This window comes from Danio aesculapii, chromosome 12 (genome assembly GCF_903798145.1).
Source record: "Danio aesculapii chromosome 12, fDanAes4.1, whole genome shotgun sequence".
Lineage (NCBI taxonomy): Eukaryota > Metazoa > Chordata > Actinopteri > Cypriniformes > Danionidae > Danio > Danio aesculapii.
Window position 1 is genome coordinate 27,660,290 of NC_079446.1, and position 18,716 is coordinate 27,679,005.

The 18,716-nt window shown below is 36.1% G+C and overlaps 1 protein-coding gene across 1 annotated transcript in view; it reads right to left on the reverse strand.

Annotated features, from left to right (window-relative positions):
* Positions 1 to 6,943: 6,943 nt before the first annotated feature.
* The window catches only part of opn4b (opsin 4b), a 76,853-nt gene continuing 65,080 nt past the window's right edge, over positions 6,944 to 18,716 (reverse strand). Inside the window, exons 9-11 of the mRNA XM_056469384.1 lie at positions 16,640 to 16,852; positions 13,284 to 13,349; positions 6,944 to 7,545 (exon numbers count right to left, since the gene is read on the reverse strand). Of these exons, the coding sequence (XP_056325359.1) occupies positions 7,381 to 7,545; positions 13,284 to 13,349; positions 16,640 to 16,852 (444 nt within the window). The 3' untranslated portion in view covers positions 6,944 to 7,380. The remainder of the gene's footprint in view (positions 7,546 to 13,283; positions 13,350 to 16,639; positions 16,853 to 18,716) is intronic.

The window sequence follows — 18,716 nt, forward strand, 5'->3', positions numbered from 1 at the left end:
GATTACATTTTTGACCATTTTGAGTAACAGACTAATATTTTAAGCAATATATCTAGCACAGATCATTTGTATAGTAGCTCGCCTTTTTAAATGCTTAAGGTCTTATACAGATAAATAAATTTGATGTTCTTGCAATGTTTTAAGCATTCGTTAGCAGGTAAAAAATGCTCTGAAAGATAATCCAACAATGTAATTTGTCTGGGTCATTTAGTGTGGATTAGTAGTTGTACACTACCTGACAAAAGCCTTGTTGTCGATCCCAGTTGTAAGAGCAACAAATAGTAATTTGACTTCTAGTTGATCACTTGGAAAAGTGGCAGAAGGTAGATTTTTCCCAATGAATCATCTGTTGAACTGCGTCCCAATGATCACAAATACTGCAGAAGACCTACTGGAACCCGCATGGACCCGCAAGACTCTCAGAGAAATCAGTCAAGTTTGGTGAAGGAAAAATCATGGTTTGGGATTACATTCAGTATGGTGCGTGTGAGAGATCTGCAGTGGATGGCAACATCAACAGCCTGAGGTATCAAAACATTTGTGCTCCCTATTACATTACAAACCACAGGAGAGGGCAAATTCTTCAGCAGGATAGCACTCCGTCTCATACTTCAGCCTCCACATCAAAGTTCCTGAAAGCAAGGAAGGTCAAGGTGCTCCAGGATTGGCCAGCCCAGTCATTATTTCTGTTAAGTGACAAGACTTTTGTCTAAGCAAAGTCAGACCTGACTGCCCTAATTAAATAATTAAAAATCAAGGCATGATCATATTTTATTTCAGTGAAATAAGCGTAATCTAGAGGCCTTTCCTTTCATATACTCCACTTCTGATACCAAATGATCAAGTAGAAATCAAGTTATTATTTGTTTTTCCTAAAACATGGATAGATGACAAGACTTTTGTCTGGTAGTGTATAGTACATATGATGTTTAAATTATTTGCCACACTTATTTGTTAACTTCAGTTCATGTGGATTGCTTTTGAGATCTGCATGAAGATCCATTTATTTGCATTAGATTTAGAACAATCCTGGAATTGTTCAATCTATATCATTATGAAGACAGAAATTCAATTACACCTTTGCAAATGGAATTTAATATTTTATGACGATGCTGAGTAAAACGGGTTAAAATTCCATTATTTAAAAAAACATGCAATGCAGTTTACAGCCAGTAAAAATGTACAATACTACTAATAATGAAGTTCTTAAGGCAAGACACTGCAGATGAGTAAAGTGAAAAACATTCATTCATCATTCATTTTCCTTCAGCTTAGTCTCTATTTCAGAGGTTGCCACAGCGGAATGAACCGCCAACTACTCCATTATATGTTTTATATATAAATATATAAATATTCCTTCCAGCCACAATCAAGTAGTGGAAAAAAATCAACAAACAAAATATGAACTCTGAATGATGTCAGGTTATTCATTCATTCATTTTCCTTTCAGAGGTCGCCACAGCGCAATGAACCGCCAACTACTCCATCATGTTTTACACAGGGGATACCCTTCCAGCCACAACCCAGTAGTGGAAAAAATCAACAAACAAACAAAATATGAACTCTGAATGATGTCAGGTTATTCATTCATTCATTTTCCTTTCAGAGGTTGCCACAGCACAATGAACCGCCAACTACTCCATTATATGTTTTACACAGTGGAAACCCTTCCAGCCACAACCCAGTAGTGGGAAAAATCAACAAATAAACAAAATATGAACTCTGAATGATGTCAGGTTATTCATTCATTCATTTTTCTTCGGCTTAGTCTTTATTTCAGAGGTCGCCACAGCAGAATGAACCACCAACTACAGTATTCAAGCATATGTTTTACATGCCCATCCAGCCGCAACCCAGTATTGGGAAAAATCAACAAACTAACAAACAAATGCCAACTGGCCTGGCCAGGACTTGAAGCAGCGACCTTTTCGGTACGACACGACTGTGCTAACCACTGAGCCACCATGCCACAAAATGTCAGGTTATCTTTTAACCAATTAGAGTCAACGGTTCTTACACAATAATAATCTCTTTTTATCACTCCAAATTTAAGAAAATACTTCAAACTGAAAATCCAAATTTTATTTTATATAAAGCACATACAAACTTTATAGATTTCTGTATCTTTAAAGTGTTGTATTTTCTTCAAGTGTTGCTGAAGTGGAGATTTATGGCTTAATGCAAGAAAAAAAAAACTCATTTTGAGAATACAGCTTTTAAAAATTAAATATATGTATTGATTAAAACTGATAAAAGGGACAAAGGAAACAATTGTATTGTAACAAAGTATATTTTGGATGTTTTCTTTACTATATATAGTTTTCACCTGCAGTGTTTTACCTTATTAATTATGGTAAATTAAATCATTATCAGGGGCTTTGAAAGAAAAACATTTTTTGAGAGAAAAAACTTTGCCCTGCACATATTAATATTACATGGCGACAACATCAGCAGTGAACTCAAGAAAAAAAGCAGGTAAGAGAAGGGCAAAAAAGACAATGTTATCACAAATAAAAATGTATGACCTCGTGGCTCTCACCGATAAGCTAACCTTATCATTAATATACCACTTGATTATGTCACCCGACGGCGTCCAGACAACAAATCAGCAGGACACGCCATTGACCTACTTGATAACCACGAGTGGCTTTAGAAATGCAGTCGAAGGTGAACATTCTGGCAACATCAGTAAATATCCACAGCAAAGGAGATCATAAACCATTTCTGAAAGACATTTAGCTCAAAAAGGAAAGGTAAACATCTCTCTCCGGAGACTCGGTGAGACTGACAGCGCATTTGAACTGCTTCAGAGACCATTATCTGAGAATGTGAACGTAACTTCCAGCCTTTAAAAGCAATGGCGTGTTCTGGCTGAGCACTTTTCCAAAAGTAATCTTGTTAAAAGCGTTTCCCCCTCTAATCCCTAGGGACTCCCAGATGCCGGCATATTAATCCCACTAAAGCATGTCTGAAATCCAGCAGAAAGGCAAATCTGCATCTGAAAGGTACAGTTCATTAACGCCACAGGCGTCGAAACCATTCGCTTGAGCTTAAAAAACAATTCTCACATTTATACGGGTTGGGATGTCATTGTAGTCTACGCAGAAAGTGAAAAACATTTCAATATTTCATTTAGGAGCCTATTTTACATGAAGAAAGCATGCAGGTAATCAGTCTGGGGGATTTTTAACACAAAAAGAGGGTAAATCATACAACTGAGATCATTTGTTGAGCACGCTTTCATATAAACATTCAATAATACATAGACTATTATACACATTGGCCATAGAGTGCTGAAAAAATATCACTTACAAAATGAGACAAACATTGTGTTTGATCAGCAGCAGCAAAAACAATGGCAATGGTTTTGAATGTGGCTGATTTAGATGAAGATGATATTTTAAAGCTAATCGGGTAGGTGCAATATATATTTACTATTTCAGTTATCCCTCAAAATCAGACATTTGTTTTACATCATATTCTTGGATGTACAACTGGTTTTCTTGTTTTATTTCCTGTACTGTCAAGTAAACATTCTTACATTAAAATAGATTGACTTAAGAAGCAAAATTACATATCAAGTTGTCTTCTTAAAAAGGGTGTTTGAGTTCATGCTTTAAACAAGGAAATATCTGCTAATGCAATCAGAAGTATCTTGTTCTTCTTTAGAATTACATTTTATTTTTTACCCCAATTGGTAGACATTTTCTTGTTTTAAATACCACGGTACTAAATTTTTCTGGGTTTTTTTCTCCCAGAGAGCAACATTTTATATCAGGGGTGCCCAAATTTTTTCTAATGAAGAGCCAAAAACCAAACTTGATTAAGGCTAGTTGGCCGAAGGTAAATGTAGTTGCCATGGGTAATCTCCTTATTTATTTAATAAGGTTTAAAAATGACTTTAAAACATTACTTTATATTAACTAATACAGTATTTTATGATGAACTTATTACAGTTGAATCAAAACAATCTCTATTTACTCATTTACTAGTTTTTGCCTTGATTTGCTTGCCGATGTCTTCTGCATAGTTCTCGATTCGTTGAGTGACAGTATTTACATTTTTAAAAATCTGATTCGTTTACAACATTTAATTGAAATGTTTAATTTCAGTTTGATTTTTTTTTTAAAGGTTACGTCAAATTAGAAATGACGATCTCTCCATCATTCTCCTCTCAGATGAGATGGTGGGCCAAATCAAAGGTTACAATGGGCCAACTTTGGGCATCTCTGCTTTATATCTTCCATCATTTTGTTTCAGAAGTTAACACATCTTGATTTAAGAATGTTTATAATATGTTTACTGGAAATACTACATAAGTAAACAACTGTTTTGCAGTGTATCCAATTTTTGCAATGTATTGAATTTTTTCTATGACACATTTAAATTAAGTTGGTAACTGTTTATGTAACATAACATAAAATGTCTGATTGTATTACAATGTTATAATACCTAAACTTTTTCATTCAGTATTTAAAACAATACGATGTTGTTCGTTTTTATTGTTCAAATTATCAACACAATATTTTATGGTGTTATAGTATGTTTAATTTTTTTTCTTTAAATAGTGGCTACAGTAAAAATATATCTTTTTTACATTTATACATGTAATTAATTACACACTCCACCTTTAAAACATGAACCTCGATTTTATGTCCTAACATGGTTACACTCCAAAGATACATTTATTTTAGAATTACAAAACAAAAAATATCTAACAATTCTTAAAGAAGACAAATTACTAAGGAAATCGAGTGATGTTTTCTGAAAAAAGTTCAAATATGGACGCTTAAACTCCCTGAATGCTTAAATCCTACGAAAAATTCAATCAGTGATTTAAGAAAAATGCAACCCAGGCTCATTCTGAAAACGTCCCGCTATATACATTTCTCGTTACTGCCAAATAAGTCCCAGGAGCTACGTTTTTTGCAGTTTTTGATTTCGCACATCCACCAGAGACCGCTGTGTATGCTTTTTCAGATCTCAAATTTCTTTCACGAGTGCTATTCTCGCATAAATCTATCAGAGGCCGCTGTGTACGCTTTTTCAGATCTCAAATTTCTCTGACGAGTGCTATTCTTGCGTACATCCCCCAGAGGCCACTGTCAACAGACCGAATGACTGACTGACTGATCGACGGACCCACCCTTCTTCTTCCCTAAACCCAACCAATAGTGTTTTCAAAAGCACAGATTGACCCGAACACCCACTTCCCTAAAACCAACTGACAAAAAAGAAATCCAGTTTAAAAGCAAAGTTTTAAAAAGCAATCCAGAAAAAGAAAAGCTCTTGTCTGAATTTTACCACGTTTTTCAGATTAGACCACATTCTCACACTGTTATTTACTTGTTTATTTTATTTTTTGGCTTCTGTTATGCTTTATCTGTTTTCTGGAACTGTTCTTCGCCAGACTGAACTCTGTCGTTTTGGTCAACTTTTCTCTGCGTCTCAAGTCCGCTGACCTACATGGTGAGGTAACTGGACAAACTGGTAAAAGCAGGAAATTTGTCCATACGGAGGTAAGAGGTCAGCTGGTAAGCACGAAAAGCTATGGCATCATACCGCCCTGTAGAGTTTGTTTTAAAGACAAAATGCAGCCATACATAGTTCCTCTGGCTACATAATTTGTGATCTCCAGAAATGTATATAGGGGTACATTTTCAGAATGAGTCTATGTTGGAAAAATCTTGTTTTCCTTTGTAATTAAAAGATTAGAGGATTAAAGGTAATACTGCTGTAAGTAATGCTCAGTTTCCTGCACAAACAGATAATTGTGATTTATAAGACCTCAATTTATTGTCCAGATTATGTTTTGCATGTACTGTATGCATGTATGCATTTTTTTACTCTCAAAGTTCTGGTAGCCACTGGCTTTAAATATATTTTTGTAACCACACTATCAGAATTGTTTTCTCATTTTATTCTTAACCTCAACCCAAATTTGATATATTTTAACTAAACAAAGTAAAATATTTTCAATCATTTTGCTTCTCAATTAAATGCATCTTGGTTTAAGAATGTTTAAACATATGTACCAGTGAAAAATTCTAGTAAAATTGGCAGTGCACACTTATAGACAGGGCTCTACATGTCAAAGCAAGAACAAAATCTAGAAAACTAGGTAAAATCTAAAGGTCCCATAATACTTCAAACAAACTTCTTTTTCAGCTCTTCATTTGAGGGTTAAGAGGCCGTTTGAAAGGGTTAAGTGACGGTATACTGTTTTCAAGCTGTCCGACACCCCCGTGCTACAATAGGCAGGGTTGTAAATGTGTCTCGCTCATAGAGGTCATGTTGCTCATGTGTACCCATAAACAAAACAATGATGGTGGCTGTGAGAGAACAGTTTCCTAGATATCTGGCCAAACAGCCTTCTCTATTCATAGGAGATTCATCTTTACATTGTTTTCTGTTTGCCTCGAACAGACACTGAATGCAATCTGGATTCACACCAAACGCAGAGCACTGAATCACTCAATCTAGTTTACTCGTGGGATGTTTTTTCCCTCACAGAATTTTTTTAAATTTGAAAAAATTTTAACCTAAAAAATGTTAGGTTGAAACCAGAATAACTTTCTAAATTAAGTTGATGTAAAAACATATGTTGTCTTTGTTATTATTTATATAATGACTTTGTTATTACGTAATCTTTTAGTGTAAGTGTAAGAGTGTAGTGTAAGACACAACCTCACATGCTGAAGCTTTTTGTCCAGTGTGTCACTCCTTCAGAGTCTTTTAAATCTGTCTGCTCTCAATCATACAGGTGCGGATACATCTGTACCAGCTCTGTACATACTCTCCTGTTTATTCATGTTGCTAACTAGACATTTTTGTTGTATAATGAGCTGCCAAATTGAACAAAACCAACTTCATTTTGGCCAGATTTGTTCAAAATGATGTAATTTCAGCTCGCTGTCCAATTTTGTTTGAAGTATACTGGGGCCTTAAGTGTTAAATTTTCAGTTCTTAAATAACCTGTTGTTTCTGATCTTGTGCAGACGCAGGCAATGTTTTTTTTTGCTATGACCTATACAGCACAGGCATTATTGGACAAAGCAGCTCATTGAAAAGGGAATCTGAACACATATTCAGAGCCGGTGCCAAAATCCACAACTCAGACACCAACTGCTGCTTTTCTTCCCTGAGAGGAGAGGATCATCTCCATACCACCGGAAAAACCCTGAATGGGTGTCCTGACCCCACTTTCATGTCAAAATACTGACCCTGTTTACCTTATGGTTGCCCGGTTATCATCTGAAAACAGGCAAAGGTAACAATAATTCAGATGTCAGTTGTAACTGCATGCAGGTTGGTTTTTTGAGCCCTGGGTAAAGAAGACAGAAATGAGGAAGAGACAGTCAGATGACCAAGCATCAGTGTTCAGTCAGTCGCGGTGACAGAGTCTGTGGCTGCTGGAGCTCCAGGTATGAGCCTGGAAGAGTGTCCCGCTGACAAGACAGCAGGACTGGTTTCTGAAGTCACAATGATGGATGGGATCCGAACCAACGGCCTTTTCTCATCTGCTTTCTCTGAGATGTCATTCGCCTTGATGTGAGACAGAAAAAGACAATGAGTGAAGGAATAAACACATAAATACTGTATGTGTTTATATAACATTTTTCTATTTTACAGTTTTTGATAATAAAAATCTATATTTCTGTGTTGATTATGTTGGTGTTAATGTATTAATCTACATTGGATGTAATAATTAGATTTAGGGGACTTAAAGATGGAAAAAATATGCTCTGCGCCCCGACACATGGTCTCACAGGGTTGTGTTAATTCTCTTAATGAGTTATTGGTGTGTTTTGAGCATTATGTGCATTAAACCAATCAGAGTCTGATCTCCCATTCCCTTTAATGCTGTGTTCACACTAAACACGGAAGAAGCATCAAGCGTGAGTGATTTACATGTTAAGTCAATGCAAACACCCGAATAGACATCTTGTGGCGCGATATGTGCAACTGAGGCGACGCGAATGATGCGATTCATGCGAATAAAACAGCGCGAGTTAAAAGTTTTGCGCGAATCGCTCAAGTTGGAAAATCTGAACTTCCGCGGACATTCCCAATGCGTTAACCAATCAGGAACTTTTTCTTGTAGGGGCGTGATTATGACATGTTGTTGGTGTCCCAGGGTAAAATCCTTTTGCAGACATCGGACAACAGTTCATCAAACTGGGCTCGGCTCATTCTGAAGCACCACTGAAAGATTCTATCATTCAGATATAGTTTCTGGTGAAGTTGATGAGCTCACAGAGCTGGGTGCACCTCTGAATGGATCTAGTGGACTCGGCTCTAGTGGAAACGGCTTCAAATGAATCAACACTGTTTATCAGCCTTCCTAAAGCACAGCTATTCTCTCAATAAAATCCATGTTAGCCATTTAGCAACGAAGCTACAGTCACTGGGCAGACAGAAGCCCCGTCCATGACGTGAATCCGCATCTATTGCTCGGTGAATTAGACACGCGAATGAAGCAGATTTGACGTGCGATTGAAGTGAGTAAACTTAAAATGTTCACACGTCTATTTCCGCTTGAATATCGTGATTTATCCGCGCGTTCCGCGTCTAGTGTGAACACAGCATAGGAGTCAGGCACATTTGCTATTTACATGGCGGATTTTGTAAGGGGAAAAACTGAATGCTTCACTAGCGAGAAAACAGTTAAACAGACCATCTGCAACCAATGAGCCTCCTCCATTTGGCCTCTTTAGTTTCTCTTTACTTTACTTTTACTTTTTACTTCTTTACTTTCGTGGATAAGGAAACGGTGTTGTACGCAGTCCACTAAAGACATCCATTAACCTGCATATTTTGTTTGTTAAGTACAAAGATTTGTTACAAAACTATTTCTAAATTCAGTTCTAATTTCCAGCAAACGAATAAATGAACAATAATAACAAAGCATGGTCAAAAAACTAAGTTATATCCAAACACACTTCCTATTCTTATGCCTAATATGGTGATGCATACATTTTCAAAACCCAACTGATGGAGAACTCTAAACTTGTTTTTATTAAAACAAATATAATTATGCATATAATAACTAATACTCATTGTCATGAATAAACTGAAAAAGCACCCAGAGATGAGTGGAGGTAGTGTTTTCAATATTTATATAGAAAATAAGAATTCTCGAAACATTTTAATTCTTAATTTTTTTCATATGTAAATATATTTGTGTATTGCTGTACATCATGTGTTTATTAAGCAATGTGTAAGTATTTGGACCCACACAGACGCATAACTAAAGTGCTCTGCGCTGGACTTTAGACCAGTTTTATTTTCAGTCTATTTTAGTTCCTCAAAATAGCAATGTGCCAACAATGCGCCTTAACACACCTCCTTTATGGACCAGCACACCCATGAGTCCACAAAGCGGCGCAAATGGATTTGCTATTTAAACAATGTGGTACAAAACTTGAAAATTACTGTTGCACTGATCTGAAAATAGCAACAAATCATGCCAAACACGTCTTGCGATTAATTGCGCCAGTTGTATGTTAGGGCCCTTAATCAGTATAGCTCTAAAATAAAACGTAAAAGTTTGTTACAAATAATATTTTTGTATTGTAATGTATTTTAAAATGTAAATTATTGATGTGAAATTTATCTGAAATTCCATTGTCATTGTTTTTTGATAGCTGCTGCACATTGAGTCAAGTCAATTCTGGCACCCAGAAACAGCCCACAGATCCTGTGAATTTTGGGTTTTGCTTCAGAAACTGCATTTGCATTTATAGAGTCCTTTTTAAAGTTTTTTCATTAACTACTTCACTTTGTTGAATCGAGTCCTCTTTTTTCATCTTTTCAGATGGCAAACTTACAAAAACTAGTGAATTTTTGAACCACTGAGATGAATGAAACTATGTTTTTATCAAAACTAAATGATTTTGCCCAATAAAAGTCGTCTAGGATACTTGGGAGTTAAAATAATAAAACAGAAAATATTTGATATTTATGAATATGTTTTCCACACCTCTGTATTTTTGTTCAGCTCACATACAAAGCACAACAATGTAACTGTAAACCTCACATGTATAATAACTGAATACAAATCAGACCAAGCTGGGATTATAGAACTGGCTTGATATTTTGTAGAGTGAAACCATGTTTTTCCAAGGTCATGTTGATGCTCAGCAGCACAGGAGGTTTTTTTTTTTCAGCTTGATCTGCGAGAGAACTTTCTGGACTGAGGTTTTTTGTGTTTGCGTTCGCTGACAGGTTTGCTTCCTGCTTTCGCTTCCAGTCACTGTTGTTATTAATAATGACACACTGGAGGTGACTTTATGACAGTGCAGCTCGGCCTGTGATCAACAACACCACAGCTCAACACAGGACAATCTGAAAGCTTAATTTGGCCTCATGCCGATTGTTTTACTTGTTATAGTGTGCCATTTGTGTCTCCCTTCTCTATAAAGATCAAGCAACACTATTTTTCTGTCCGAATTCAGTGTAATGAAATCCTGTATGCTATTATGTTGAACCAAATAGATATTTTATTACCACATTTACACCGAGGGAGCTACAAATCAGATTAATAAACATGAACATCTATGGGATGGTTGTATTATAGAAGACATATTCGGACAAGTGTTCCCTGTGGAGGTAAGGTAAAATTGCATTTCGCAGATGGACCCTGTGATTGTAATCCCGTATGAATGAAGCATGTTTGATTTTTCACACACAACCTCCAAAAAGATTACAGAGTAAATTACCTGTTATTTTTCAGCATCCTCTGAGAAATAGGATGCTCATCTCATAGGTATATCTATGATTGAGGTGCATTATTATTATTTTCATAACATTTCTCCTTCAGACTGGGCACTTTATTAAGCATGTCTGTTCCACTACGCAAATATTCAATAAACCAATCACATGGCAGCATCTTGATGCATTTAGGCATGAAGATGTGGTCTAAAGTTCAAACTGAGCATCAGAATGAGGAAGAAAGTTGATTTACTGTGAGTGATTTTGAATGTGTCATGGTTATTGGTGTAAGATGGAGCACATATGCACAAAACAATGCTTTAAATTTTGCAACACACTATAACATGCAAGATGAAATATATATATGTGTATGAAATGAAAGATATATATTCTACTGCATGCAAGCTTGCTTAATTTGGACACATTCATGATCCACTATCCACTATTCAGGTCCACTTGTCATGGAAAGAAAATAAGCAGGTCAAGAGCTGTAATTCCAACCATACAGATTGTGTTGTTTGTGAACAATGAACAATGAATGACTGTAGTTGGCTAACAATGGTTTTTGGAATGACGTTTGGTTTCAGAAGTGTTCCTTGTGGGTTAAAATACCCTAAAGGACAATTTTGTTTTGCTTCAGAAATCTTGTATCAGTCTATTTGGATCAGTTTATCTTAATATTTATGCAAGTTTTGATTAGTTTTATTTTATCCCTTAATTTTAAATACAAAAACTTGTGTTTACATTTTACTGTGCACATCCAACCATATTACAAACAGGGTCAAAAATCACCCCCAATTTGGGTCATTTACCCCATAAAAGGAGTTTGTTCAGGAACCAAACTACAGTGATTTTATTTTATGCTTCTTGATTTTTTAAAATCTCCATTTCCTATGAACTCAAACAGATTACTTTCGTTAAAACTAGAAGATAAGTGTTAATTTAATAATAGAATTTAATATTATGGTGTCACAATTGCACAGCGGGTAGCACAATCGCCTCACAGCAAGAAGGTCGCTGGTTCGAGCCTCAGCTGGGTCAGCTGGCATTTCTGTGTGGAGTTTGCATGTTCTCCCCGTGTTTGCGTGGGTTTCCTCCGGGTGCTCCGGTTTCACAGTCCAAAGACATGTGGTATAGGTGAATTGGGTAAGCTAAATTGGCCATAGTGTATGTGTGTTAATGAGTGTGTATGGATGTTTCCCAGTAATGGGTTGCAGCTGGAAGGGTATCCGCTGCGTAAAACAAATGCTGGCTAAGTTGGCGGTTCATTCCGCTGTGGCGACCCCAGATTAATAAAGGGACTAAGCCAAAAAGAATGAATGAATGAATTTAATATTATTATAAGCGTGAAGAACACCCTATATGTTAACATGTTAAACATAATTTACATCCCCAAATCAGAAAAAGTTGGGACAGTATGGAAAACTCACATCAAAAAGAAAGTGGTGATTTCCAAATTTACTTTGACTTGTATTTCATTGCAGACAATATGAACACACAATTTTTCATGTTTTGTCTGGTCAACTTCATTTCATTTGTAAATACACATTCTTTTCTGTCATTCAGACCTGCAAGACATTCAATGATGTGATTTGAAACAGGAGGTGTCAACAGGTGATTGTAATTATGATTTGCAACGAAAGCAGCATGCAAGAAAGATTTAGTTCTTTAGGAGCAAAGATGGGCCGAGGATCGCCAGTTTGCCAACAAAAAAATCTTGAAATGTCATCTACTGTGACATCCACAAAACTGTACTGTGCCAAAAGTTTAAAAGTGTCCGGAAGCGCAGTCAACTTCTTTGGGCTCGGAGGCATCTGGGATGACCCATCACACAGTGGAAAGGTGTACTGCGATCACATAAATCAGTATTTCAGTTTTTTTTGCAAGAAATGGACACCGTGTGCTCCGGACCAAAAAAAAGAAAAGGATCATCTAGACTGTTCCCACCAACAAGTCCAAAAGCCAGGGTCTGTCATGGTATGGGGTTAATCTGCACTTCTGTGATAGCACAATTAATGTTGAAAAGTACTTTTTGGAGCACAACATGCTGCCTTCTTTTCCAGCGACACCCATGCTTATTTCAACAAGAGAAAGCAAAACCACTTTATGCACACTTTACAAAGTTCTGGCTGCAGAGGAAGAGGATACAGATACTTGACTGGCCAGCCTGTAGTCCCAACCTGTCTCAAATAGAGAGTTTGTGGTGCATTTTGAAGCGCAAAATGCAACAACGAAGACCCTGTGCTGTTGCTCACCTTAAGACTTGAATGGGACAAAATTACACATGAAACACTTCATCTATTGGTGTCTTCATTAAAAAAAGAATGGCAATATTACAAAGTGGTAAATGCTTTACTGTTCCAACTTTTTTGAAATGTGTTGCAAGAACCAAATTTGGAATACGTGTTTATTTTGAAAAAGAACAATATAAATCAAGAGGAACATATTAAATGTTTGTTGTATTGTCTGCAATGTATTACAAGTCAAAGTGAATTTAGAATTTACTCTCCATACATCTTTTTTCTGATTTGGGGTTGTAGAAACAGATCCAGTTCAATTCAAGTACTCACAGAGGATGAGGGACAACTGGATAGGCTGACCTCGGCCATGGAGATTTCATCTTTGTCACCAACCGTCTGAAAGGGGGACGGAGAAGATACACATAAAATTCACCATAATGAGAGACTAACTGACTAACAGTACTCAGTTATTTCATTTTTTTGAAGTAGACACTTCTCTTTCTCATTTTAAAGTTCATATTACCACATTGAGGCTCCCACTGTCTAAACTGGACTGTGACCAATCAAAAGAAAGAGGTGGATGGGCAGAGCTGAAGGTGCCACCCAGTGGACGCACTAATGCCATTCATCTTGATGACATAGGATGAGCTTCTGTTTATGGGGATAATCTCTCTAAAACCAACAGATTAGGATGGGAGAATTAAAGCAGGCTTAATCTCAATGTAATGGACCCTCATTGAAGTCGGCTCTTTAAAGGAATGCCCTTTGCAATGCTCCAAACTCAGCTTCTGTTGGCCTGTGTTCTGTTGAAAGTTCTGTTCGTTTAAAAATGTATAAGACGTTGTTTTTTTTATTTAAAGAAAATAGAAACAGTTTTGCATTATACATCTTGAATGATAAGCAGAAAAGCTGGATTTGGTTCATTCCATTAACACATGATCATTTTCTGCTCTCTGAAACAGTGTCGCAATCCAAAAATGGGTCGTGGGTCTATTCTGATAAACCTACAAAACTTTCTCAAAATAAAACTAAAACATAAAACAAAGAAGTATTCAGGTTGGATAAAGAGACAATTTTGGTTTCCTAAGATTGCAATTCTGATCTTGATTCCCTTTGACTCAGTGATGATTCATTTGGATATATAGATTGCAAGGATATATAGGTACAATATATATTATATTGTGCATCTATAATTAGCAAAATGCTCCATTCTAGAGTTAAGCTATGGTCACTGGATTGTATTGATATCATTCTGCAGTAGATACACTGATTGATTCACAATTTGTCAACTCAATTTGGACTGCTTCTTTGAATACTCCTTTGTTTGTTCATGTTCTTTCAGAACAGCAATTAGCAGCAAGGAGAAAGGGATGATCCGTTCACATTACTTGCAAAGAAAAATCGATGTAGAAAAGCTCTTTGTTTAGTGTGTCTAGTCACCTTAGAATTTATAAGGTTCTATCTGACATTTTTGTCAAAATTGAGTTATTCACATATTCTTGTTAAATGACTCATTTACGTTATATGATGTTTTTTATAAGTTGTTTACATTTTAGGACTTTTTATTTAAAAAAAAACAAACAAACAAACTCTAGCTTGGCTCTATAAGGTTCTTTCTGTGAGCCAATCAGCATTTCAATTGCATGCACAAGAACCAATCAGGATCAGCTTTCTTTGTCATTTCGCTGGACTGCTCTCTTGACAGCAGGAAAGACCAGAAAGAAACATAAAATCAGAATCGACTAAATAATGCCGCACCACACAAAATCAAGAAGAAACCTGAAATTGAAAAGATGTGTGTAAATGTGATCATTTAGAAGCATTTTTTGACACAGAGATATAATGTTACATTTCACACTGTTAAAAAAGACAGGAACTAAAATAAAATTATATATTAAATGTGAAATATTTTGTAAATAGTATAAATGTTTAAAATGTACAATATAAATGTAAATAGTCAGTGAAACATTTTTAGTGTTTATTAAACTTTGTTAAACAATTTGCTCATTGTCTATTTTCTTTTAAAGTCTTTAAATTTGATATTAACTTAATTGGTATTTATATAGCGCATTTATCATGTATGGCCATACATCCAAAGCGCTTCACAATCATGAGGGGGGTTTGTCTCTCCACACAACCACCAGTGTGCAGCATCCACTTGGATGATGCGACGGCAGCCACAGGACAACAGCACTAGTGTGCTCACCACACACCAGCTGTTGGTGGAGTAGAGAGACAGTGACTGCGACAATTCAGTGAATGGGGATGATTGGGAGGCCATGATGGGTAAGGGCCGAGAGGGAATTTAGCCAGGACACCAGGTTTACACCCCTACACTTTACGAGAAGTGCCATGGGATTTTTAATGACAACAGAGAGTCAGGACCTTGGTTTAACGTCTCATCTGAAAGATGATGCCCACTGACAGTATAGTGTCCCCTACACTTTTACTGGGGCATTAGGACTCACACAGACCACAGGTTGACCTGCTGGCCTCACTAACACCACTTCCAACAGCAACCTAGTTTTCCCATGTGGTCTCCCTTCCAGGTACAGGCCAGGCTTATATTTAATTCAATAAATATAATTCAATAATTCATATATAGCCTATAATTTCATAAATATTACCATAATAATTACATAAAATTGACATCTGCACTGGACAAAATATTTAGCAAGGCTTACTTAATTTGAAAAAGGGAGAAAAAATCATCTTACAACATTTCTCAAGCATCAACATATTGTTACAACACCATTTTTTTTCTTTAATTAAATTAATAAGCAGACTGATTGTAATTCTTAAAAAGTAATGCTTCAATTAATTATCCGCTAGATAAAACCTTATTATTCCAAGCGGAAAATGACCTTATAGAATATAAGGTTCTATCTGCATTTGCCATGTTTGTTTTACCTCAACTTGCAAAATGAAGAGAACTTAGATCATTCACATCTAGAGTACATTTTGGGTCTCTGTAATGTTAATGTATGAAAGAGAACTGTTACACACATATTGTTTGCAATATGTATTGCAAAAACTTTGAAGCTCAATATCTCAAAATCATTTAGAATGCAGATAGAACCTTATAATTCCAAGGTGACGAATTTGCAAAGTAGGACTGAATAAGCAGCACATGAAACTGGTATTGGTAATATGAAACTGTTAACACAAAGAGTATTTTAGTATAGTTTTCAGATAATAGGTGTACTTTAAAACTTCCCCATGATGTATCATTCAGGTAAAAAACTGTACCAGGAGGTCGAATTAAAAAGCACTTCTTCATCTACTTGTTAAAACGAGCTGTATGTAGATGTCAGACAGCAATAGCTCCACTACATTTAAAAGAAAAACTTGGTGAAGGAGGCACCAATTTCTCTCAAACTTAATTAATGTACAGTCATAAGAAATCCCAGAAAGTGCATCATTAGCACACATAAGCATGCAGGCTCTTGAAGACTCTTGTCATTTGTCAAAGTACAGCGCTGGCTAAAACCAGGGCAGCGAACTGTCATCGAGATATGAAGGATGGAATGAAATTTCCAAATTAATTTTTTAAATCTGATGGAGTCGTTTCCTCTCTTAAAATGAATATGGGGCTTCCTAATTTCATAAATCAAAGAGTGCCGGGTGAGCTGTGGAGCTGGTGATAAATGAGGTAGATATGACACTAAATGAAGTCTCTCACTTACGCTGATGTATGCACAGGGCCGGTTGGTGCTCGGGTCGGCTAGACTCTGGGCTGAGGTCCTGTCGAAGATGCCAGAGTCTCTGCTCTTGACCTTTAGCCTCAGAGAGCTGCTGTGCTTGATATCGCACATATCTTTGCGGATGTCTGATGAGACCTGGCGACTAGCAGGCCGGGAACTTGCAGTGGAGAGATCTGCTTCTGTGTCCGTCCAACCCTGTTCATACAAAACATACATTAAACAGTAACAACAGAAAGAGCTTTGCTATTAAAGCAATAGTTCACCCCAAAATAAAAATGTACTCACTATTTACTCACACTCAAGTGGTTGCAAACCTTTATGAGTTTCTTTATTCTGTTTAAAGGGCACCTATTTTACCCCTTTTACAAGATGTAAGATAAGTCTTTGGTGTCTCCAGAATGTGTCTGTAAAGTTTCAGCTCAAAATACTCATCAGATTATTTATTATATAAAATAGAATTTGTCCAATTTGGTGTCTGATCACAATGTAGCTGTTTTTGCAGCCTGTGTCTTTAAATCCATATGAGCTGGTTTTCCCTGCCCACTGCTCTGACGTGCATGTCTGCTTCTCCTGCGTTACATCAGATAAACAGCAGTCAGTGACAAAGACAAACTCGGATGACGCTGAAATAAGGTCACAAGTCAAAAATACCAAGTAAGTTTATTTCATGTATTTTTGGTGGAGATTATTCAAGCTTTTTTGAAATGAGTCTCACATAAATGCCGTTTGCAGTATACATACACATTCACAGATATACGTTTACTGACACCATGCAGCCATGGTGATTATAGCGGTTTAGAATTACACAGCAATTCTACTGTCTTTATTACAAACACGCTCTGTTTTAAAACGTTTTAAACGTGTAAAGTTTAACTTGTATTGAGGTTATAAAGTTTAACTTATATTGAGATGCAACTGATTACAAAGACTTGTAACATATGATTTAATCCCAGTTTATTTGCAAAAAAGTTCAGTGGACGTGTATATTATTATAGAAACATGGCGCCTGTCAATCAATTCAGTGGGCAGGAAAAACCACACTTATATGTCATGTTGCGGTGGGCCTCAAAATCACTGGGATTTGTGTCGTATTTTAATGAAAGTAAATTTAAAAAGAGACTTGTTGGGGTTATCTCTCCAATTTGACAGTGGACACACTATACATACAGACAGTTCTGTCCAAACAGCTTACAAAAGTTGATTTTCATCATAGGTGCCCTTTAACACTAAAGAATATATTCTGAAGATATCTGAAAACCTGTAACCATTGACTTCCAAAGTACCAAAAATACTGTAGTAGTCGATGTTTACAGGTTCCCAGCTTTCTTCAAAATATCTTCTTTTTTGTTTAATAGAAGAAAGAAAGTCGAACAGGTTTGAACACGTAAAAGCATGAGTATTTAACAGAATTTTAGGTGAACTGTTGCTAAAGCTTAAAAAATCTAATAAGGAAAAGCATCAGATTTGTGTGTGCTTTTGAACGAGGAAAGACAATTCTACAAATATCTGCAAAGTGAATTCCTTTGTGGTTGATCTGTTATCCAATATTTAATATAAATCATAATATTTTGTTCTTGGTTTATTAAGTTACAAGGTGAACTTTTGATAGAATTTTTTTTTACTGAATTATGTCACATACACTTTTAAAAATAAAAGTTCTTTACTGGCATTGAGAGTTCCATGAAGAACCTTCAACATTTTCAGTTCACAAAAGTGGATATATAGTGGATTTGTTTTTTTTAGATAGTGGAAGACTATGAAAATGTTCCTGACACCGCAAACGATTCTTTGAAGAACTTTCGACAAAAAAGTTCTTGCACTTTCATTTTTAAGAGTGTAAATACAATGTTCAATTCAGTTCATCTTTATTTTATTGCGCTTTTACAATGCAGATTGTATCAAAGCAGCTTAACATAGAAGATAATAATAACAATGTTCTATTAGTAGAGTCATTTGTAGAATAAAAAAAACCCCTTGAAAATGATTGAAAACTATCAATTTAATTTCTAAAAGTGATTTTAAGGGAATTTGGAACTCAACACATGAAATCAGGAGTATG